Source organism: Hylaeus anthracinus, unplaced genomic scaffold, assembly GCF_026225885.1.
Source record: "Hylaeus anthracinus isolate JK02 unplaced genomic scaffold, UHH_iyHylAnth1.0_haploid 11985, whole genome shotgun sequence".
Taxonomy (NCBI): domain Eukaryota; kingdom Metazoa; phylum Arthropoda; class Insecta; order Hymenoptera; family Colletidae; genus Hylaeus; species Hylaeus anthracinus.
This window is the reverse complement of record NW_026534333.1, coordinates 5,140,287-5,165,354: the sequence shown is the minus strand read 5'-3', so window position 1 is coordinate 5,165,354 and position 25,068 is coordinate 5,140,287. Positions and strand designations below refer to the sequence as shown.

The 25,068-nt window shown below is 42.6% G+C and overlaps 1 protein-coding gene across 1 annotated transcript in view; it reads left to right on the top strand.

Annotated features, from left to right (window-relative positions):
* LOC128887410 (BMP and activin membrane-bound inhibitor homolog) overlaps positions 1-25,068 on the top strand; it is a 33,323-nt gene continuing 8,255 nt past the window's right edge. The window contains exon 1 of the mRNA XM_054143264.1: positions 1-570. Within this exon, the coding sequence (XP_053999239.1) occupies positions 438-570 (133 nt within the window). The 5' untranslated portion in view covers positions 1-437. The remainder of the gene's footprint in view (positions 571-25,068) is intronic.

Here is a 25,068-nt window from a genome sequence, read left to right as displayed (position 1 = left end):
TCGCCGGGTGCCCCTGGTGCGCGCCAGCCGCGGCGGAGTCGTCCGGCTGGCGTTTGCTTTTCGAGCCTCGAAGTGAGTCAGTCAGTCAAGCGTCGACCATCGTCGAGATCGGTCGCGTCGTTGCGTTCCAATCGCAACAAAACGCCGAACCCTCGATCCTCCTCGATCAACGCGACGTACTCGTGACGATTCGTTATGAATTTTTCAACGATCACAAGAAGGACACACAGATCGTGACCGCCAGCCGTGTTCCAATCGACGATCCGCGATCGATGGAGTTCAATCGTGGCTCCCGTTGATTCGCAATCTTCGAGCGATCGTCGAACTCGTGCCACTGCCGTCCGTGAGTTCTTTTTCTTTCTTTTTTTTTTTTTTTTCAACGCGTTACGCGATTCGCTATCGCGACAGTGTCCGGTTCATTTTTATTTCCGTCGAAAATGCTGTCGCGCGACTTTCTGACATTCGCGACTGTGGTTTCCGGCCTGTCTGTGGTGGTTGGTGCTTCCGTGGATTCCGACTCCGGCGACTACGAGGTGCTCGCTGATAACGAGGGAAAGTCCGATGACAATGGTAAGCGTTTTTGGGAGCGTGATTTCATGGGAAAGTTGGCGACGAGAGGAGGTCGGCGTTTATTTCGGAGTAATAGAGAACGGAGGCGAGCTAAGTCGCGCGTTTTCGAGCAGCTTTTTATTTGGTCAGTGAAAGATACAAATTCATTGGTAAATGGTAATTGGATTATTGGTCTTCGGGGTTGAGAGATCTCAACCTTTAGAGGAGGTTTGTGGGAAACCACCTGTTTTCATCTGAGAACATCTTACAAGGTGGTACGAAAGAGTTGATTTTTAAATTTATCTTTTATGCCCTCGTTACAATTGTTTATTTACAATTTTACATATATCTGGTGACGAAGTCGGTGACGCGACTACAAAAGCAGCGCGTGAACGATGCCACGTGGGTGGCGAGGGAGGTCGAAAGAAAACGAGATCGATATTTCTGTGTTATCGTTACCGAGCTGAAATTATACTGCAAATTAAATCCTTCGTGAAAAAAAAACCACGATAGATAATAAGCTTCTGTCGTCAACATTAAAGCATCGTGCAATAAATAAAAAAACACTATAGTTACTTTAAACATTTCACTGCTGAGCAATAATATTTCAAATTTTAGCTTCAAATGTCTTATCAATCTTCGTCGATTAAGCTCGGCATTTCTCGCTTTGATGTAACTTCTTGGCATTAAAAAGATGAACGGATAAAAAGTTTTATTTGTCGTTCTTACCTAGATAAGAATTTCGCTCGTCTCTGTATCCCACGACTGAGATTTACTGTTGCACGTGGCCTTCGCTGCTCTGAAGCGTTTCCGAGTGGAAAAGCATTCCTTACCACGCGCTTTCTTCCTCCAGGCGTTGCATACTTCATCGGTAATTAATGCGGGTTAATCCTATCGGTACTGGCACAGTAATTAAACCCGCCGACGGGCACGCAACCTTTAATGCGCCGTGGATTTACTTCGAATTGCTACGAATTAATTAAAACGGGAACTCAAAGGATTGCACTTTTTACAAAAGGTGGATCACAGGTGATTCATTGGAAAAGCGGAGACGAGAATTAAAGATAACCTACTTTTGATTCCTTAATAATAGAAAAAACATTAGTTACAAAAAGCAAAAGAACTTTACGTCTCTTCCTTCCAAAACAACCATTATGTATTCGTGTTCTCGACTGGTGGATTCCAAAAAGAAATTCGTCACACTTTTTCTTATATTCAGACCTGTCCAATTTTTATTGTACGTAAGCATAAATGTTTCGGAGCGATCTTGGCTCTTAATTTTTCAATGCAACGACGAAGAAAACGACGAAAGTTCAGAATCGCTGGAACGATACGAGTGTCCTGCACGACGAACAAAAAAAGAACTCGAGATAAGAGCGAAGCAGATGCAGTCGCGCTGCTACGTCACACATCGCGGCCACGGTAATTGCAAAATTGTATATGTTCTCCGGAACGAAAGTAAGAGAGAGAAAAAAAAAAAAAAGAACGGTTCTATCGACGTGTTTAAACTCGCCCGCCGGTCTTTTTGCCGCTACCAGCGCCGCGCGCAATTAAGAACGCGTGCAATTTAAACGTTTTATCGATACGCGCGGGTATTCATCGAAGATAAGAACGAAGAAGAACCCAAAGGCTTGTCTTCGAGGTCCGTTTTTGTGAGGAGGCTCCATGCAACTGTCTCCTCGGAACTGTTAATTACTTTTCGAGAGGCGAGTGTAGATTTTAAAATAAATAGATAAGATAAACGTAAATCAATTTACGGGATAAAATTTTGTATAACATGGAGCAGGCTAATAATAATCTACAAAAAATATCTCACCGTAATCGCGCGTTGCAACGCGAAAAGGAGCAATTTCTATCTCGTTTTCCTTTCCGTCGTAATCTTTTGTCCGCTATTGTAAAAGCTTAGCGTTGTTTACCCGAAAAAGCAGGGGAAGCGACGCAAACGAGCAGCGAGGGGAGGAAGTCGCGACAGAAATTGAGTCGGTTACGAGACGACCTCGGGGAAACGATAAAATCGCCCGCGGGGAGGGCTAGCGTTCGGTTACGATCGTCGTCCGAATGATTCACGATCGATCGATAGATTTACATTCACGGCTGGCGCCACCTGGTGCCCCGAGAGTCCCGCGGGATCGGGTCGGGACACGCCGTGCCACGAATTCCGGTCAAAGGCGGCGCGCTTGCGAAATAATAAATATTTAAATTTTGCCGTTCGCACGATACCGAGTTTAGAAAGACGATAAAGTATGCGTCGGGCGCCAGCTAGGCGCGCGGATAGCGGAGTATGTACATAATATAATGCCTATGTGCACGATAGGTACCTTCCGACACGCTTGTCTTGCGCGGTCCTCGTTTAACGCGAATGTAGCGTCAGTCTCCATGCATCGAGGATCGCGTGCGATTCGACGAATGGGACCATCATTTTTCGACGGTCCTAAATGGTTCGTTAGGGAGAGACAGTGGGACAAGGTCGCATTACGTCTTTAGAAAGACATTTCGTGACGAATAGTTTTTGGATCGACGGAAGAATTTTGAAAAATTCATTCGCTATGTCAAATCGAATACAATACACGTGTTATGTAACTAGTTATGGATTTGGAACTTCACCTAAAAGAATTTGCTCAAAGAAATTGGATCAGTAGTAAAATTTGCCAAACTCCAAATTCAAAAATTTCGTTCAGCAGAGAATGTACAATCTTATCACCAGCCATCTGGTTGCGAATATTCGAAACAGTAAGTAGAGCATTCGCCAACAAAACTTGGAAGAAACACCGATTTATTTTTGTGAACTCCATTATACAAAGTTCCAACCACGAATTATATAATTTATTGCATGCAAGATCATGTTCCCAGAAATCTGTACTAAAATTCTAAAACGCGCTGTGTCGCGCGATTAATAAACATACCGTTCAGAACCATTCCACTTAACTTTCAAATTAACCCACATTTGCATGTACATTGATTCTTAATTAAAACTCGAAAATTGAGGTCAAATTCACTTATTATTTCTACGACATCGCTTTCTCGCGATATTCTGTTAACATTTTAGCCAATCAGTCTGCGGAGAATTGCTTCTGCAAATACGCGACGCGATAGACCTTGATCTCTTAATCAAATAATTAGGTGGCGAATTGCAAGTGTTTCTTCCATTCTTCAAAACGCTTTTGTATCGTTTCCTATTTAAATAGCTGAAGACTTAAGAGTGACGACTTGCGTAATGAATTCTGATGACTTGTGTAACGAAAATTCGCTCACTTTTACAATGCGTACGTGGAAACCCGTTAATACGACAATTGAACTATGATGCATGAAGACATTATTGTTTCTCAAGCGGCTCCGATGCTTTCTGTCTTACGTGTTTCACAATTTTATCAGTTGAGAATATTTACGTCAATATTTTTGTTAACAATAATTGTTTTGTCGATACTGTAGACCATATCCTGTTACTAACACCCTTGTTTTTGCGATTTCTTTAATGCGAGAATGCGTATGTCAATCTTTTAAATCTTCACACCAAATATTAAAATATCATACTAAAAGAAATGAAATTTTTCAAAAATGTAAATTTAAACACCTAAATAAACGTCACGAGTGAATCGCTATATTAATTCGTTACCCGTCACAATTAATACAAATACAATTTTTCTCTATTCCTGTTATGCCAGTTCCTCATGGAATTTCCTGCCAGAGCTCGTAATCCCGTTTATGCTCCACGCTCGAATCTCGTGTAAACGGGGATGGGATTCGGTTCACGGAACCATTTCACCGACGTTATAGTTTCTCGGACGCGAGGCGCGTCGCATTCTTTGCCTTGAACAAGAGTAAAAAAAAAACAAAATTTCTGCCCCTCTGGTCGCTGATGCAACTCGCTCGCAGATCGCGGAGAAGCCGTTAATCCGAACGCGTACGACGAGTCGGAGCGTTTATCTGCGAGTACGTCAATCTTCCCGTTCGAAGAAGAACGCATAACTTTGTGTTTATAGTTCACGCAGATAGGGAATTTTTTTTTACAATTCCTGGAATCGAAACTGACAATCGTCGATCTGTCGAAGAGCACAGCGCGCGACGATGACGCACTAAACACTCGTACCTCGCTCGATGATCGAAAATGGGGGTTACCAGTTTTCTTTAAGCGGGGGTGTACTGCGTAGATATTGTTTTTTTCTTTAAGTAATCGAGGCGATGGCTTCTTAGAGTTGAATGAATAAATTTTAATAAATTCGATTCGTCATTTCTCTGTTTAAACGTGAAATTCTGGTCCTCTTTATTTATAAGGTAATCGACCCCTGTCCTGGGTGACTTGAATGTCGAATCAGGAGACCGAGTCCGGTTAAACGACCGCGATTTTCCCTATCACTAGCCGCGTACAACGCAGTCGTTGAATAGCTTTCGCGAAACTGACAATCGTCCGTCTGGGATTCGACACGAATGAGTCATATCGTAAAATCGACCTCGCTACTTTATAGATATGCAACCGGTTGCACGAGCCGATCGTGAAATATCGTTATTCCGTGACTTGTTTGCATCGAAATCGGATAAGAAACTCGGACGACGGCGTGCTACGCAATTTCTCGACGAACTTACGGCGTTTTCAGTGGTGCGCTATCTTATAGGGAAAAGAGGCATCTGCCTCGGGGCCACGAACAAAGGGGACCCACACGATCAATGCTTCATTAATCCTCTACTACCGACATCCTCTCAGAAATAGTTAGATATATAAAATTGGAACTGTTTTCGTTACCAACACTATCTTTACTTCTCACACATTTGTCACTTTTTTTGCTCTTCTGATAATGTCAACAGAAGACAGAAAATTTTATTGAATTTCTGATGAGATACCTTTATCTGACACGTACCTGATTCATTATTATTATACAAAATATAGAATTTATCTTGGAAATTTTAATTTCTATAATCCAATTTTATAATCCAATTCTTGATTACAGTATTTCAGGCATTAATTTCACTCAATTACCAATAGACCTTGACCTTTAACAGTTGGATAAAGCTATGTCTTTTAATATTGGAATTAGGCCAATCTGACCATGAAAACATGTAATTTCGAAACAAAATTTGCGAAGGAGCCTAAAACCTTTACCTTTTTATTAAAAAAAAAAAAAAAAAAAAATATCTTTGTTTCGCAAACACCAAAGTCGAAGACGTCTGTTGAACGTCCCGCTCGACCCAGTACAGGACGAGACGCTTGGCGTCTACGTGAAAAAATTGGGTCGTCGTAAAAGTTGTAGAGTGGCGTGTTCCCGATGTTCCCACCGTAAAATCGTGAAACGTTTAGGCGCGCGCAGTTCTGTTTCGAGCCGCGCGATACAGCTTCGAAAAATGCGAGCTCATCCGCGCGCCACCGACAAAACGTAACGCATCCACGCACACGTTCCCGCAACCCGGTGTTTCACGTGTTCACACTCTGCCGGCTTGCAGCTGGTGTTACGTTCACGTTCGCCCACAGACGCTGCAGCCGTACAGAAACGAGCACGGTGGCGCCTGTCGGCCACACAAATGTGCATGCGTGCGTGACGAGTTTACGCCTCTTTGTCTTGCGCGCATGACGCTTGCACAAACACGTAACGCGTTGGTATGGATTGGTGGTCAAAGTTCTTGTCCGAATCAAAACAATCAAAACTATACGCATACAGTGGGTGTAGATAGTATTCGTACACCGATCGATTTCCAAAAAAACTATGTAAAATTGTCATTTGTTAACTTATTTTTTATAAACAATGACATTATACATATTGTTGGAAATCTCTAGAATAGGTTACAACAATAATAGCTATTTATGTAAGTTACGAAATTAACAAAAAAAAAAAAAAAAAATTAATCGATAGTATTGGGTGAATGTCGTTTTTGCAATTTTAGATACTTGTTTATCGTTCATCGGCTCATTGATTTTTATCGATCTGGCATTGACAATTTGCACACTAGATTTGCTCTTGTTTGCAACAGTGAATCTTTTTCCAACACTTTTCTATTACACATAATTTACGAAGTTTTTTCATCGTCCGCGATCGGACATTAGATCTTTAGTCATCGCCCAGCGAAAAATCCATTTATTCCTCTTTTTTACTTTCCGACTTTTTGCCCAGTGATAAACGACCGTAGAATGACTCACGTTCATTAGCCTACGTCAAGTAGAATTTAACGCGATTTATTTTTAAACAATTTTTCTCGTATGCATTTTCAAATGCAATAATATTAAAATTATGGAATAGGTCAAAGGTTTTGACAAGAGTGTCGCCTCTGTAAAATTACATTGTGTTGTTACGTGCCCGATACATGCCACCATGGTTAAAAGTTGAGACATTTTTCTCGGCGCCCTCGCGCTCCATACTCGCCACCCACGTGTACCCTCGCTATCTGTGCCCGAATCTGGGCTCCGTGAGCGTTATTTACAACCGCTGTCGTTCGTATCGAATCCTTAAATTAAAATCGATCGGGTTACCGTCGCGATAAAAACCTGTCACGCGAATATTTCCCTCCAGAACGGCTAATACCGATGGAACGAAAACAGTAACGAATAAAAAAAATAAGCCTCCCCGCGCAATTAACGTCGACTCGCATTAAAAATAACGACCGATTAATTGGACCAGGCGCCCTTGCGCTTCGCCTTCATAAATCTGCGGAGATGTCAACGAGAAGTAGAAAGTTTTATTCGAGTAAGGCTTATTTATGGGGCGAGCTTGCGCGGTAATTCGTGCTGCTCGTTTTTCTTGTTCGACTCTTTCGTTATTAATTAAATATAGATGGGCATTAATCAGCGACGCGCGACGGTAGCCTGTCGCTTCAGATTCGGAATCACGGTTCCACGAATAAAAGACGAGCAACGTGGCACGGCGATACTTTCGCTGAGTAGTTTATGGTTCTCGTCCAGATCGGACAAAGACACCTTCGAACGTTGCGGACGGTAATCGCTTTATCGAGACAAGGTGCTTCGAGTGTCTTGACGTCGTTTCGCGAAAACCAGTTCAGGCCTCTTCGGTGCTTTATATTTTATTAAGAATTTTTTTTTTTTTTGCGGAGGTATAAATTACAAGGTGGCCTTACGAAAATGACTGAGAGTGTTCAGCATTTCTTATAAGATAGGTACACCTATGGATATGGCAAACCACGACTATGAAAATATACTTTGCACTATGCGAATGCTCACGCTTAAGTAGCGCCGAACTGTAGCCGACCTCATGCTAGTTTTTCAAATTGTCGATAGTAAAATGGAATGTCTCAGGATACTGGAACTATTGAAATTTAATATTCCAAGTAAGCAACTTCAAAGCAGCGGTATTTTTTACACTGATCCATATCGTACCTCAATTGCGAAACAAAATTGTGTTACAAGAATATGTGCGATGGCTAACAGCCTTAATATGTCTGTCGATCTTTTTTCATGACTCACCTTTAGCATTTGAAAAATCAGTCGTTGCAATTTTGCAGGTGCGCAATCAAGTTTGAACACGTTACGTTATAAGATATCGTAATCGTCTCAATTTTTGTTTTGTTTTTCTTGTTGTCGTTATTTCATTGTACTTGATATCAAGGACAGATTGCCCGTAAATAAAGTATTATTATTGTTATTATTGTTAAAATATAATCGCAAGAAGTGAATTAAGAATCGAGTGTTGTCTAGGAAACATGTGAATCGTATTCAAACTGGTTTATTTAAGCTGCGAACATGTTAATATTTAAAAAGAAAGAGACTATTTCAATCTTGTACGTTTAAAATTCCAACCGTCGAGCTGTTGAAGGGGGTCAAGTACCCAAAACTCATTTTGGGGCAGTTATGGGAACCCCCGGGGGCCACGTGACACATGTGCGTAACGATACCCCGGACGTCGTTAGCGATTCGTGTAAATGCGTCTAAAGAGTTGACGTTCTCCCTAGAATGTCTCCGTTCGAAGTCGATCCTTTCCTAGACATTACGTTAGCCTTGGGCGTGTGTGCACGTATCGGAAAAATAGTGGCTCGAGGGACAAATATAACTTGGCTACTTGAAACGCGTGCCCCGTCCTATCGGACTTGTAATTCAACAATGGTAGCAGTGCACCTCGGACAGCGCTATGTCCGACGCGTTTGCACACACAATCGCCGTGTCGACGAACGATACGCAACCGCTTCAAACCTACACGAATCGTCGCAAATATGCAGTCACAATAAATATTAACGCGTTGTCAATAGCACGCTTTTCAGGAACTACGAACACACCTTAACGTTGAAGTTAGGTGAATCCCCTCAGGGGCTGTAGCGGTATTTTTGTAAGCTACAGTATATACGGGCTTAAAAACCCCGAGGTACCCGAGCTAGAGTGGGACCAGCGGGCTCCCACAGAGATGAGTTGTCAAACGACAAACAGATAAGAAGTTATACAATATACAGGGTGTCCCAAAACTCGGGGAGGAGCCGGAAATGGGGGGTAGCTGAGACGATTCTGAACAACAATTTCCTTTGCAAAAATGTCGGATGGGGCTTCGTTAAGGAGATATTAAGCGAAAACCCCGACCAATCAGAGCGCGCGTAGACCGTTGGAGCGGCCGCGGTAGCGAAGGCTACGCGCTAGGTCGATGCTTCGATGCACGTCGAGTCACTTGTTCGCGTACAAGCGCGGCCGCCAGCGCGTAGCCTACGCTACCGCGGCCGCTCCAACGGTCTACGCGCGCTCTGATTGGTCGGGGTTTTCGCTTAATATCTCCTTAACGAAGCCCCATCCGACATTTTTGCAAAGGAAATTGTCGTTCAGAATCGTCTCAGCTACCCCCCATTTCCGGCTCCTCCCCGAGTTTTGGGACACCCTGTAGAAGTGCCAGTGGGTCCCTGTAGAGATGAGAAGTTATGCATTACAGTTTAAAGTGGCCAGCCACAGATAAGAAGCGTAAAGTTAACCAGCATTAGGAAGAGAGGGGTATAATAAGCGCGCGAAGTAAATATGAAAAAGGAATATGTAAACATAAAGATATTTTGTTACAGGAAATGTGTCAACAACTACGCAAATGGTTTACGTTAAATAAAAATACAAATACAAATTAGGTGAATATAAGACTGTAGACATAACCGATCTCAACCATGCATCTCTTCTGAAAATTGCCACTTAGTTGCCCACCTGCCAGTGTTATCTTTGATTTAAGATCGCGTACAGTCAGTATACACGCTCTCATTATGAATCGTAATCCGCACATCGCGAAGCAGATCTCCCTGATCGATTGGCAATGTATTAAGATATTATGCAAAAAAAGAAAAAAGAAGCAGAACGTAGTCGACGACGTGTAATTGCCGCGGCCTTCTTGGCGATGAAATTTTTATCGTAATGCATCCATCAGGCGTGGCTAAACTTCGCAGACATCGCTAGACGGTCACGTAACGAATACTGTTTTTTATTTTCATCAATGGCGCCAAACGGCCATAATTCTCCGTTCGTCTCATCATAAATGCAAGGCATATCGCGCCGCGAGTCGCTGTCTACGTTTCAATCCTCCGCGATAAGATGTTAGTCCAGCCCGTTGATCGGTGAAATTCCTGTATTAGATAAAGAGATTCGAGTAAGGAACAAATGGCGAATTTCATTGTTATAGCGGTTGAGGGGAAATTCAGGATCGATACTGTACGGCGGCGTACGATGATGTAATTTAGATTCAATTATACCTGGAACAGGACCGTTCCGGAAGCCTTCAATCGTCTGGAAACCGTGGCGACCCCATTACGCGACACTTTTCCTTTCCCCTTTTTTGCAACATTGAAATATCGCGCGTTCTCCTCCGGCCACTCGGGGAAAACGGTTCGCTGTTCGATCTGCCCAAGGATATTTCAGGAATTAATACCGTTCGCGGGGCGTCGAGGCGTCGCGGCGCGAAAGCGTTCGCCGACCGGTGGCGCCTAAAAAGTCATAATCATCAAATCGCGCGATCGAAAATGCAAGGCGACGCTCGTCGTTGGATAATGTCGCGCCGACGCCGCGGGTCGCATACACAGCGCGTGCTGATAAACAACTGAACTGAATTACTGTCACAGACTGTTGACGCTTAACGATCGGGTAAACAAAAGTTTAAGACGTAATTTTAAAGCCTTTTGCGATAATAAAGTTCGTTTAAAATTATTTAAATTTGTTTGAATTTATATTTGAAGAATAATTGATATCAAAAATATATTATACGCTTAAAAATCGAACTGCCTGGTTCCATTGGTTAAACATGGGATTGGTTAAACATTGGGCAATCATATCTTGATATCGCCTCTCCCAAATCTTAATCCCGTATGGAGCTATCACCGCAAACTTGTATTTGAACATTTTCAATGATCAGGTTAAAAACGATGCCATTCTTCGAGACCTATACGATCAATCAGGAAAGTTCAGTCTTGATTCGAAGAAGCTTGAAATACGAACATCAATATTGTCTCTACGAATTAAAAAAAAAAAAAAAAAAAAAAGAAGAGTAAACTGCGTATATTCGCCACCAACATTAACAAAAGCAGATAGAAAGTATTTCGATGGAAGAATGGAATAATAAATATTCATAACATTTCTGTCACTTAATGTCCAATAAAAAGAATAGGCCAAATCGTTACACACTTAGTTCACCTATACCACATAACGTCGAGCGATTAGTTTGGGTTCGAATGAAAAGAAACAGATTTTCTAACGTCAGTTCGGTCACTTATCAGACTATGTATGTATGGACGTCCGTTCGTCCGCGTCCGTTTCGCCAGTGCTATTTACTATCGACTATCAATCAGTGGCAAAGCTATATTCGTAGCATTTGAATAGACGGTTGTCGCTTGGACACTTATGCGAGTGTCCGTGGCCGGTTCGGTAACGCGCGCGAGCGCGCGTTATGTTAATTCGGTGCTTCGTATGCGCCATGAAGCCGCGTGCAGGCACGCACGCATGCGGCATGCATGCGTCCAGTGCAACCGGAGATGCGTCGAATTCAAATGAACGAGCTTAGCCGCTTCTGCGAGGGCTCCGTTCGTTGGCTTCTCCTTACTTTTGCATCGTCTAACGATCGGGGAAACATATTTCAGGACAACGTTGGACGTTGTTCCAATCGATTCTCATTCGAATAATTATTCGAATAAATTTTCATTCGAACAGAATCTAATTCGAATATAATCTCATTCAAACGAGTGACTCCTTTTAGTGCGATTGATTATAGTCAAAGTCGAAAAGCATCTTTGAGCGCCACTTAAAATCAATTTTCATACAAGTAATTAATCAATTCGATTCTTCGTTCGAATAAACGACTCCTTTCGAGTCCTTTCAGCGCAGTCGACGGCCGTCAAAGTCTAGAAATCTAGTTTTTATCTAGAAAATGGGAAAATCATGAGCGAAAGAGGTTAACCGCGGTCGTTAATTGCCCCATAATCATTATCATTAAGCGCGACAGTTACGATCGTTAAGCGAAAATAGTATCGGGTAATTGTAGCTGTATCGTGTTTGGTCGTTATTCAGAAAGAATCGCGAAAATCGTTTGGTTTCCAGCGGACGACCGGGCGCGTATCATTTGTCGCGATAACACGAGTTATTCAAACTACTGACTCACGGTAAATAGCGATAGTCTCGTATGTTACGCTTTAATATTAGCAGCGGACATAAAGCGTGAACCGCTTCTTCCGTATCGCGATACGAATATTTGCACGATGCGTTTGTCGTGCAAATATGCACAATGGTAATCATCCTTATGTAATATCTATGCCTCGCGCCACATGCAAGGAGTCATCGCCCAATTGACCGTCGATTTAGATGAATTTTGGTCCCTTTGTAAAAGGGAAAGCAGAAAGAATGTCTACCATTGAAGATCGTCGATCAGTCGATGTCCCTGTCGGAAGGAAAATCGAAGGAGAGGGTTAACTCGTTTTTTCGAAGAAGACGAATCGAAGTTCCAGTGTCGGTGAACCTGTTATTTCCATTCTTGGATAATGCCACGTGTTGCGGTCGGCTCGAAATTTCTCACTTGCAATGCAATAGCCGTGAGCATTGAAATCACGTGCTTCCGACGCTCCAGATGATCGCCATTAACGGCACGCTCGTTCCCGATCAATTAGCTTAGCTTCAAGCTTCCTCCTTTGGTCTGATGTATTTTTTGCCGATTACCGGTGATCGTGATTGCATCTGACGCGAGCGAAAGCCAACGTGAAGACGCGTACGTCGCAGAGAAGGGCGAAATTCTTATCTGGAAGGAATTTGGAATAACGGCTGAAATATATATGAATGAACTACTGTTCCTTCGTTGGGGGGTTGGAATACGAGCTACAGAATGAAATATTTCAATTGAATGAATATGAAGAATTTAAATTTTGTGTTATTTTAAAGGGGTTCAATGAATAAGTCTAACCTTCGTAAATTGTTATCACAAATGTTATCACATTACGGTTATGAATTTAATTGAGTAAGTGATCGATCGTTATAATTACCGAGTAATCAAAGTCAACATATGTAATTCTCAATCTTGATTAACTTGCATGTTGTGGATTATGAATTAATTACTACAAATGTCGATATGATTTGATCGTGACACTAATAAGAAAAAAGGACTTCAAAGAAAAACCAGTGAAAATTGAAGCAATCTTTCATCGAATAATTACTGAATACAGGTTTATATCGAGGGATATGTGTTGATTGACTAGGTACTTTTTTAAGTAATCGTTCCTCCGATTACAACGTGTTTTAGATCGAATATCGATACATCGGAGAACATCCGATTCTCTTTTGTATTTTTAAGTAGAAGTACACATGATTGTAATTAAATTACTACGTTGATATATTTTACTACCAAAAAACCTTTTTGAAAAACCCTTAATAATACAAACATACGAGAACATATCTACACCTTCCAGCGCAACTAGAGTCGAGATTGCACGCGATATTATCTTTCTATTTTCCACCTAACGCTTTGATCACTGCTTTCCCTCTCGTTTAGTTACAAACATATCATTATCTCCAGCAATATTCGAGGGTGTCGCAATTAGTATACAAAGTGTACACGTTTGCAGTTACGATGCGTGAAACCGTTGAGCAAGGCACGGCACTGTTTTTTTATCGCCAGACAGAATGTTGCCGCGTAGAATTGTTTTTATCGTGCACGCACGATCGCTATTTCCTTTTCTCGAGTGATTTGCTGCCAAATTACCCCCGATGGCGACCGCGCACAGCTCGTGGCTACAATTTCCGTGCCTGTTACAGTGGTTTGCCCTTCTTTCAGCTGTCCACCTTGCTCGAGCCGCGTGAATAGTGTGTTGTGTGTCTGCTCGAGAACGCGAAAATGCCTTCTAGATGAGCTCCCCCCTCGGGGGACGGTAATCTTCGTTGATTAGGGCTACGAGCGTGTTGGAGTTCTACTGGTCAAAGACGCTATGATTCCGTGTACGTCACGCTGATTCGATTTATTAATTACCTTTATTCTTATTTCTTCACAAGCTTTGGTTTTCCGTACCATTGTAGCCAATTTTTATTATTATTACGATATGGACTCCGTGCTCTCCTTTTACGAATTCGTCGAAATACGATATTTATAATCGTTTCAACAGAACTAGGAGTTGAGAAATTTTATATTGGTTTTAAAAAACAAAACAGGCGAACGTAGTATAGAAAGATGGTATCAAATGGCAATGGGACAATGATACATATACTCAAGTTAGAGAAATGAACAAACAGAAAAGAACCTATTAAGCATGCATGTGGATTATGTAAGACAGCAAAACTGTAAGATCGTAAAATTCAAAGCATTCTGACTATTCTGCATGTTCAAGTTAAAGAATACGCCAGCTCTAGGATAACAATCAATATTTTAGTAAAATGATCATTCTTATTACCATTAATTGCGAACTTTGAACCTTTTGTATTTCCGAGGAAATTAATCAGCTCAAGACTGACAAACGCATCGACTCTATAAAATATTCCAAGTGTTACAGGTTTCGCAATTCTCCTCCATCGCCTCTTTCGTACCAATTTCAATTAAAAATACGATCATACGGTGGCGACTGGCTATTACGTGTAATCGATGCAGTCGCAGTCGAGACAGAAATCGCTATCGAGCCGTCGATGGTCGTTTGCATAACCGAGACAATAATCCGCGTTGGATTGAGCAATTATCGCGAACCGCGAGCATTACGCGTCGGCTAGGAATCGTTTTTACATAGACTGGAACGAGCAACGTGCATTAGCTATGCTTAATAGTACATTCCTACCCCGCCGTAATTACAATGAGTCGCTATATATAGCCGACGCCGTGAGAGATTTGCGGAATCAATGTCAACGATTCCAAGGAGACGTCTCTATAAATATCAGCCTTCTTGAATCTACCTATGTACGCAGGTGTAAGCGCAGAACTATACGTTTCCGCGTTACAATGCAACCATATTTCATTACGATGTGCGGCCATCAACTGGCCAATCCTCGCGTGCCACGGAAACGGTAATTCAAGGCACGGTGTTTCGTTAACTTAGTCTGGTTCCACTATGACCGAGACGGCACAAATAAAATACGAAGTGTCTGTAAATTAGACGTACGCGAGCATGCGTCCAACGTATTAATTGCTCGAATTAAAATCGTTCCTCCGTTAACTTTGAACGTCCTTTAGGACACAGAAGGATAGAGACGGTCGCGTGATGCTCCAAGAGCGGCGCGAATAAAGAAAGGAGTACACGCACGCACCAGTTGTCACGCGACTCATGAAAACTGGGTTCTTACGTGCTCCGTACTTCGCGGATCGAGCGAGTTACGAAACGAAGATCACACGAGGCGCGAACGAAAAGAAATCCACTTCCGGTGGGATAATTAAAAGCCGCAAGCCGGTTGGATAAAACAAACATTAATGGGTTGCCTCGTCTTCGCGACATCTTTTTGCGAATATATAAAACGGTGGTTGGAACCGTTGAAAATCATATGGGAGAGGGTTTATCGGAAGTAATGGCAATTAGAGTAATATCAAAAATTATGCTGGGTAAAGAAGTAGCGTGGATAAAGGTTAATGGGTTTGAGCGATGATTGCAGTTGTTTCGTAATGTTTTTTTTTTTTGGAAGGCGGATCAAGTGGGTCGAAAGTGGAAATTAGTTGATGTGTAGGTCTTTTAATGTAGTTTAAGGAGATATTCTTTATCGTGATGATCACTATGAGCTAAACATTTGAAAAATTAACAAAATAGCGTCATTTCACCAATCTTACTCAAGAGACAACTTATATCTAGAAGCGTCAATTAATATCAACTATCTCTTCCACATTCTAGATTTCGGAATAAGAGTAAAGTAAACGTATCATATCCATCCTCTGAAAATCTCGTTTCCAGGAAACAAGGATATTTTGAAAGATAAAGTGCGCTCGAGACGTCTCGAGCAGCATTTTTCAGGGAAGACAGATTGGCTCGTGCGTCGGAACGAATAAGGAACCGCGAGCCAGACTAATCGTCGACAAGCGTAAAAAGAAAATAACAACGGTTCGCCTATCGTCATAATTTTACGTTCTCGTGGCGCGCTTTCCTAGCGTTCCGCGTCCCCTATAGCAATTTGTTTCGCGCGGCACGTATGCTAGGCGCTTACGTGCGTGTACGCGGCTCAGGGGAGAGCCGGCGCTGATTTTTCAAAGCTTTTCTTTTTCCCCTTTTCGCCTCGACTACAAGCCGCGTCTAGGTGAATACACGACGAGCCGTGTTTCCACGAAACAACGAGGAATCCTGGATGTGGCGAGAACGAGAGTGAAACATCCTCGAAATGAATAAAATACTTACGCTTTGACTAAAGCCTTTGACTTCAAGCTTGCTTATTTGGCGCAGAAAATTTAAAAAATTTAAATAACCGTAAAAATAATGGCATTTAAAAAGAGTAATACCTCGTTTACCAGACATACTTCTGTTATATTTGAGTAAGTTATCGAAGAAAATGCAAATCCTACAAGGTTAGATCAGTGATAGTGTCACAAGCCTTTCGTGTGTTTTAGAATGCTTCTAATATAATCGCGCAACTAGGATTACCACGCAATCTCCTTCGAACGCACGCGAGAAAGACACCGGTAGGCGATACGTGCTTAAATCACGTGTTTACTAGCTACTGGCACAATTACACGTAGACGTAAGCGGTAATTTGCTTGGGTTCTCGCAACGTTTTCCGATTGTTCCAATTGATTGCGATTTGCTCGAGGTCCCTTGATACGGTTCCCTGAGCACCGATTGAGACTGTAAAAAAAACCAACAGTTTGTTATAGCTCAAACCTCTGACATGACTGGTCTGCTATTTATTAGGCTTCGATATCTCTGCAATTGGCTACCAAATTTCGTGTCAATCGGGCTGTCACAGGTCGTGTCGATTTTTTTTTTTCAAATTTAATAATTTCAGATAAAATAAAACATTCTAGCAAAATGTTACATATTGTTCGAAAGAGATTTCTGCTCTTCACAATTTCATTTTTATTTTTCACTTTTGATTGATACTCTTGAAGGAGACGGATACGTTTTCGAATATTCTTTCATTTATTCGCCTGCATTAATTTGCATCGTACTTATTACGATTTTTAGATGGTAAAATAAAAAAAAAAAAATGTAGAAATTTAATCCCGCCTCGGTGGTTCATTAGTAGCTGTGTCATCGTCCTAAATGACGCTGAGGAACACCCGGTGCGAGCAGTTCCATGAAGAGGTGGGGATAATTTTATGACAACCAAACGAAGAGGTGTGCATATATACACACTACTCGTGGCTCTCTCAAGAACATAACTGTTACAACAATAATTGGCGTTTCCGCGGGTATTGCTGGTTATGGAAGCATTTCGAGTCTGAAGCATTTTAGGATCGTAGCGCGTAAAATTCAAGCATTTTAATACCGAAGTGTCTTAGAATCGTGGCGCTATCAGATTGAAGCATTTCGGGATTAAAGCACTTTAGAATTGATGATTAGGTCCTCCGAAAAATCACAAAAATGGTCAAAAAAAGAAGGACAGGGCTCATATCACCATCTAATTCGTGAATAAACGTCCGTGTTACGTGGCGGGATTGGCCACCAATCTGGTGTATCGACAGCCGACACGCAAGTCACGATTTGTACAGGCGATCCCGTGTTATTTACTCAGCCAACGCGCTCAAAGAAACATCATTGTCGTCGCGCTGTTCAATTGTACTTTAGCTGTGCACACGAACCAGCGACGAACAAAGGCTTAAGAGGACATTATACCGCGAGGCGTGACAAGCTATCCCAGATAGTTTACTTTATCCGGCTCCCTGGCGGCGCACTGTAAAATTCTGCTTCGAGGAATTGGTGTTATTCTCGGGCGTCGTTATACGACAGTATGACTCTCTTCTCGATGCACGGAAGACATTTGTTGGGAGAGGAATGGCAAATTTTAGAAAAACGAATAAACAGGCATAGATTATTAGTAAAGATGTAGGCCAAGGATTTCAAGGATTCTCGTCTGGGTTCGGTTAATTTTCCTCGATTACGTTTGCGTTATTCGAGACCGAGATCCAGCGATAATCAACGGTGGCTCTCGTCTAGCCCCGTACGAGGCGAAACGAGTATTATCATAAAAGGTCCGCGGTCCACGCGTGTAATTTGGAGCAATTTGGCAATTGCATATAATTGATGAGGATGCCTTTTACTCGACGATGCCCGCGCCGCGTCCACGCAGTCGAGTTAAGTAGGGCTAATCACTGGTTCGCCTCTCTCGAAAGCATCGGGAACCTGCCTCCTAGCGCCGAAATACCAAGGTCCTGCGTACACCAACACGCTCGGGCTTAGGACAGTCGGTTCGTAGCCTAAAACACATATACCTGGGGGCCTCAGGAATGGCAGGACCGAAGGATGGACCCTCCTACTTCCCAGAAATAAGGGCCTCCGAGTCCCTATTGTTCTTGCTAATTGCCACCCCGCGCAACCACCCGGCCTCTGGGTTCGTTGCGTTGTCTGGGGCCCCTCTTCTTTAATGGCCAGGTACTCGGGGATGATAGTTACAGGTCCCAACGCAAATACCAGCTTCGTACGTACCCTTTGTGAAACGAAAATTAGCCGAAAGCCGGAGATACCCTTCGCCGAGGACAATTTCTCGACCTCGGGTATCCGTTACGAGAGCTGCCGTCGGCTATAACCTTCTCCACGGGAACGCTCACCGATGGTTTCACGACTCGACCCTGTTGTTTGACGATGGAAAGTCACCTGGAATGTTACCTCTATTTGTCTTGCTGAAATTGGAGACTGGGAAGCATTTTTATTCGACCGATACGGTGGGCGAAAGACGTGCTGGCACGTTCGTTTCGTCAGGAAGGTGAACTATGAATCCTGTGAATTCATTTGTAATATCATTCATTTGTAATTCATTTCGGTAATATTAAAACGGCTATTATTTGATATGATATTTAAAACAGCAAAATACAATGTACTGTATCAGATGAGTACTTACTTCCGAAGTAGATATTAAAATTCGTTTATTGTGTGGTATTCCTCAAGGATTTGAAGATTTTTTACTCAAGCATCGTGTTCATTGATATTTATTATTATTAAAAATTTAAAGCTTTAAAATGAAGTATTCAGTCTTTTTATGACGAGTGAGAGCACTCAGAATTTGCTGTATGTGTATAAGTTTTCCTTAAACGAAAAAGTTTTCACTTAAATGTAGTAAATACAGTAAATATGTTCTCCCAGGTCGACGATAATTTCGAAAAGAAAAGAACAAGTAAACCAGAGAGTGCGGTAATAAGTCCTCGCATCCCCCTAATCGAATTCAATGTTTACACAGCGAGCACGTAATTTTCCAGGACAATAAAGGAAATATGAATTACGCGAGGTTTATGTCCCTGTTGTTCGGAAAGTTGGACGATTTTTGAAAACTCCAGTAAAATACGGCGACGTTGGCTCGTAAAAGGCTACGAGATTTCTCGAATGGGAACAGAGAGAAAAGAAACGGGAAAGAGAGTCGAGCGCAAAATTGCACAGAATTCCCACGTTGTTTGATTAATAACTCTGAACACGCGAACGACGAGCACGTGTGATCATTGATCATTACGACAGTGACACTCGATGTTTCACCTGTGGCAAAAATTACAACCGTGTCGATTCGTATAGGAGCAATTAACATCGTTCCAGGGAAGGTGCGAACATTATCGAGAACACACGCGGTAAGGAGGCTCGTTTCACTTCCGCCCACGGCGAGGATTCGATCATCGATCGGAAGACAAGCAGAAACGAAACTACCCCGAAGGTAGAGCTCGCTACCTTTGCGACATCGGGCATTAAATCACCGTGTAAAACAGCGATACGATCTTCGAACATGACGGAAGCCCTTTGTGCGCGTATCGAGATCGGTTTGAAGTCAATTAAATAAGAGAAAGTCTCGGTCGGCCATTTTACTCTTTACTACGACCACGCTGCTAATTTCGATCGTATCGTGCCGCGAACAGAGAAATTTATTGCCTCGTGCGACCAACGAAGAGTTGCAAGTCCGAGAATCGCTGTAAAATCGAATTGAAATCGCCGAACGCGGTGGCGTGATCGGTGAATCGAGGGCACGGAAGATGCTGATAGAATTGTATCGGTTTAACTGAAGTATGAGACTCTCGAGGTCTGAGCATTTCAGTATGTAGTTATACGTTTACTAAACGGGTTTTAGAATTTTGTTTTTGCCGCTATAAGAGAAATGATATTACTTTCATTATTTATTCTACCAAGTTACTATCTCTTGATCTATTAAAAATCAAACGGTACACGCGTTCAACTAATAAATTGCGATTATAATATTACCAAAAAAAAACGTGCAATACAAAATAACCAAGATTACCATGTCGCGTAATCGTCGATCAACCTCGTCTCGATCGTGGTACCTTCGTGGTAACTTCGCAGTTCTTAATAAAACGCGCGTTTAAAGCGAGCGTATTGCCCAGGGGAGCGTATTTTGTCGGTCGTAGAACGAATGCACACACGCGCGGCAATAAAACACGAGGGAGCAGCGGGGTAAAGCAATTTCTATGGCGGACGCAACGATGCAAAGCGTTTCGCCGAACGGACGACAAGTGCACCCGCATAATGGGCCGGTTTTTCTCCCTTCCTCCTTTCTCAGACGGGTCGGCTGGTCAGGAACCCGTGGGCTCAATAAAACTCTTGCTTTTCGTTGCGCCCTGGCCGAGTCCCTTGCTCCTCTTCATCCCCGTCACGGAGGAGGGGGAGCTCCCAACCGGATTCCGCGCGGAATCGAAGAAAGGGACCACTTAAGTTCTTTATTGACGGTGACACGAGCCAAATCAATTTCACGTGAGCCTGATTTCTCAGGTGACGCAATCTTATCCGGATGAACGGTGATTTAGATGCCTTTGGAGACTTCAACGCCTCTACCGCCGCGCGACGGGACATTCGCGAATATCTAAATTTGAACGCTTTGTCGTCCGGTGACACTCGATTGTTGGTGTCACCTTATTGGTGGTACAATTGGACACTTGAAAATTAATGTAATAACGGTTAATGGACGAATTATAACCAATAGATTAACCTCGTGATCCATAAATTGTTTCTTATTTTCCATGTATTATAAACGGAATTATTGTTTGGTTACTTATCGGTACTCGAGCTAATCAATTTTTTTGCAATTCTTGATTGGATTTGCCCCTCCTAATTAGGAACATCGTAAATGTAAATAACTGTCACTGAATTTCAATTAGAAATTTTTTTTACGCCACCTTAATGAGATATCGGAATGCTCCAAGATGTTGGTAAACGCGTATTTCTTTGGGAGACGTGCGTTTTCAGTAATTGAGAATAAAACTCTCGCAGGACGAACATACGTTACTGAAAGTATAATAACTCTGTCGAGGCCCGGTACGAAAGTGCTCGGTAAGGAAATTAATTTCGTTCTTGTTACCGTGCACGATAAAAAAAAAAATACCCGATCCCGAATACCTTTTTTTTTTTTCGCGACGTGAATTCTTGTCTCGAGAGGAGAAAGAGTTTAATCGATGCCTTGTTCTTGGCCAGTCATCCTCCTTAAAAAGGACAACGGGGGGGAAGCTGGGCTCATTAAATGGACGCACTTTTGTCTTTCATGGTTATATATGTATAAATATACACATACAGGGTGTCCAGTGTAAAATGTTACAAGCTGTTTTCTCAGAAACTCAAGATATCGACTTCACTTTTCTTACAGTTAAATAATCGAGGAATTCGATTTAAACAAATTTAGGGGTACCCTTTCTTCCCTCTAACAGTTACCCTCCAAAAATGGTATGGCAGTCTAAAAGATGAACCTTTCTCTAATGGTAACATAAATGAAGTCTATATCTTTATTAGTTCGTAAGAAACCAACCAGTAACCCTTCGTACAGGAACACCCTGTATATAATGCGTCTATATATATTTATACGTCGTTGTATCGGAGTGTGCGAGTACCTTGATAATCCAAGACAGTCCGCGAGGGTCGAAATAAAATCGACTGCAATAAAACCTATGTTAGACCTCCTGGCGAGAGACACGGGACCGTCTTTCGTTGCGAGTCAATGAAGAATCGACTAAACTCCTGCGGTATCCGGTCCCGTTTAATGGGGATCATTAGTTACAGCTTTTATCGGACGTCTGTCCACTGTGTCGATCAGGAGCGGTAGGTATAACCGCGATAAAATATCTTCGTTCAAAAAAAAATTAAGAAAACACAGACTCGTCTCGAATTTAACGATCCAATTAGCCTGGTCTCTACTAATCTCGATAATTAGTAAACCGTATGCCCTTCATTTTCGATGGTATTTTCAAGGAACAACTTTGTTCGCGTTATCTTGATTGTTGAGGAAAGGTGGATATTTCTGTGTTAGCCTTAGTGTGTAGCGAGGTCAAGAAAGTTATTTTCCTTTAATGATTATTATTGTACCCTTTTAACATGCTCGAACCTAACGAAACACCTCGTGGTACAAACTGTTATAATTTCAACAATTTTAAAATGTTATTAATATAATTTGATAAAAATATTTTAGAGACTCCTAGCAATAATGAAAATTTATATTTTGAGGGAAAATAAGAGAGCACCCCCTTAACCTTGCCAAGCAACGATCCAACGATCCGCTTCTTCGTGTAGCCACGAAGAGCGGTGCCGCTCGACGAAAGTTTCTCACGAATCTTTCGGGGAACTCCCCGAGGACCAGTCCCCCACGGTTCCCGTCCCAATTCCTCCTCCTTCGTCTTGCTCGTCCTCCGTCTTCATCTTCGTTCTTCGTGGCCACTCCTTTCGGCGTCGATGAGGAAACCGTTCCAGCGTTGGAGGTCTTTTTGTTTTCGCATAACTCCGCAGGTTCATAGCCTACTCGCGGCCTGGGTACGAACAGGTGTCCCGCGGCGGACCGTAGGACGTGACTCGCTTTGGGAGAACCTTTCCTTCTTCTTTTTCTCTCTCTCTCTTTCTCTCGCATTGGAACAAACCGTTTTATAATTCTCGCCGCTACCTTAATATCCCCTGGTCACCAGCTCCGTTCGTTTCTGATTTCGATCGCGTGTCTCCCGAGCTTTAACATCTCGGTAGCAAATGGTCATTGTCGCGGCAACCGATTCGATTGATTCAAACTCTGGCGCTCTGGCGACTGCTTCGCCGATACGCGTAACCGAATAGTATACCTCTTCCTGGCGCGCGATTTAAAATCAGAGTAAATGAGTTTCCAAAGGGGATGCTCCTACTTCAAATATTTTTCTATTATAAAACAATTTAAGAAAAAACTTCTTCAACTTTCACTAGGAACCTGTACTTCCTAACTAATTCCTAACGAAATATTCCAAAAATTCCTCATCGAGAGGACTAATCGAGTCGTTTTCCATGTCTGGTTTCGGTTCAACGACTCGAAGATGGATCGTACCAGAAAGGAATCCCCCGAGACAATTAATAAATGGAGCCCAAAGGACAAGATCTTCGCGTACCCCGCAACGAGTCCTATCGCAGGACGATCGTTTGTTCAACAGGTCAACCGACCTGCTGCCGTCGACGCAGGCACGCACAAAAGCCTGTATACACACGCCAGGATTGAGAAACGACCCTCCTCTCTCGGGCCATTCGTCTTGCGTGCGAAGCCAACGAGATTTTAGGGAACTCGTAATCTCTCGTATCGTAGTCCCCGATTGTTGTCTCGGCGAACAGTTTTTCCCTGGCCGCGGCGACTGTAACTTCCTTTCTGGGTCGTGGCAGAAGCGAAGCCAACTCGTCGCTACCGGATGCGACACCGTGAAACTCGATGCTACCAGTCGCGGCTAACGGTGTTGGTGCATGGAAAAGTTGGCAAAAATTGTGCTATGAGTTTAATTCCACTTAACCATTTAAGTGCTGTGCATATGTACACCTAGAGAGAGCTAGAGGTGTGGACTTTGAGTACTTAAAGCGACAGAAACTATGCAACGTTGAGGCAACAATTTTTGTAAATCAGGCAAATACCCCAGAACTTGTGACGACACAGGCCACCAACGCGCTTTCCGTCGCAGCGGAATACTAATTACGTCAATTTAGAACGGGTGGATGTTGCTAATTATAAATTAAGATAGCTGGAGTCGCCTCTGGTGTTTTACAATTACTCCGTAACGCGGCTTACGGAATGAACAATTAAGCGCAGCATCGTCGGAACTTTCTCCGTCGGGTGTCATTCGTTGGCTGGTCAGCGATTTCCAACTGTACTCGAATAGTACCCGAAATATCGTTTCGCAAACAATTTTTGATAATAATAAAAATAAATGAGAACATTTCGCGATAGAATCCTACTATTTTCGATGTCCTTCGTGTGAAATACTATTGAATTCTATTGATTGCCATTCTAAAATCTGGTTACAACAAATAAAATATTTTCGTCGTGACCCATCGACGAATCAGGAACAGACCTGGAACACGAAAGCCCGGGGTTACGAAGCATGTTGAAATGACGAGGACGGGGGCTTACGAAATTCAATCCCGTGCCCTTTTCCTGCTCCCCTCGATGAAAGAGGAATCACACGGTGAATCGACTGCCTTCGGTGGTAATCGTCGTCGGAGCGTAATAAATTTCGCATCGTTCGAAGCTAACCAAATAATAATAATAATATGATGATGAAATACTTGAGGCTTTCATGGTTCTCGAGGTTTTTCAGAGGTGACATTATCTGAGATTTCTGAGTGTAAATTAACCATACATATGTAGCAATAATATGTTAGAAGGTGAGTTTCTTTATTCAGAAACAAATCTATCAGATGGAACAGAGAGAATACGATTGGAAGAGATACAGCTTTTGGTGAGAGAAGAGAACGTTTCCCAGAGACAGACGCGTATCAGATACCGATCTACGTATAATGCACCCAGCTAATCTATGCGCAACTTGATTCTCGATCACAAACAATGCGTTACTCATTTCTATAAATACTGTATCACATGTGTCCTAGAAAGTCTGCGTCGTTTCAGCTTTTATGGCCTCCGTGAAACTTCCTGAACCTACCCCTATTCCACCAACCCCTCTGCTCCAATCACGCCATCTTCCCAACTCACTCGCTATCCTTGAAATCAGAGCTTCTGCTCGACGTCTCTATACCTTCGAGCAACCGAGTTCTTACTTTGTAAGCAGTAGAAATTGTTAA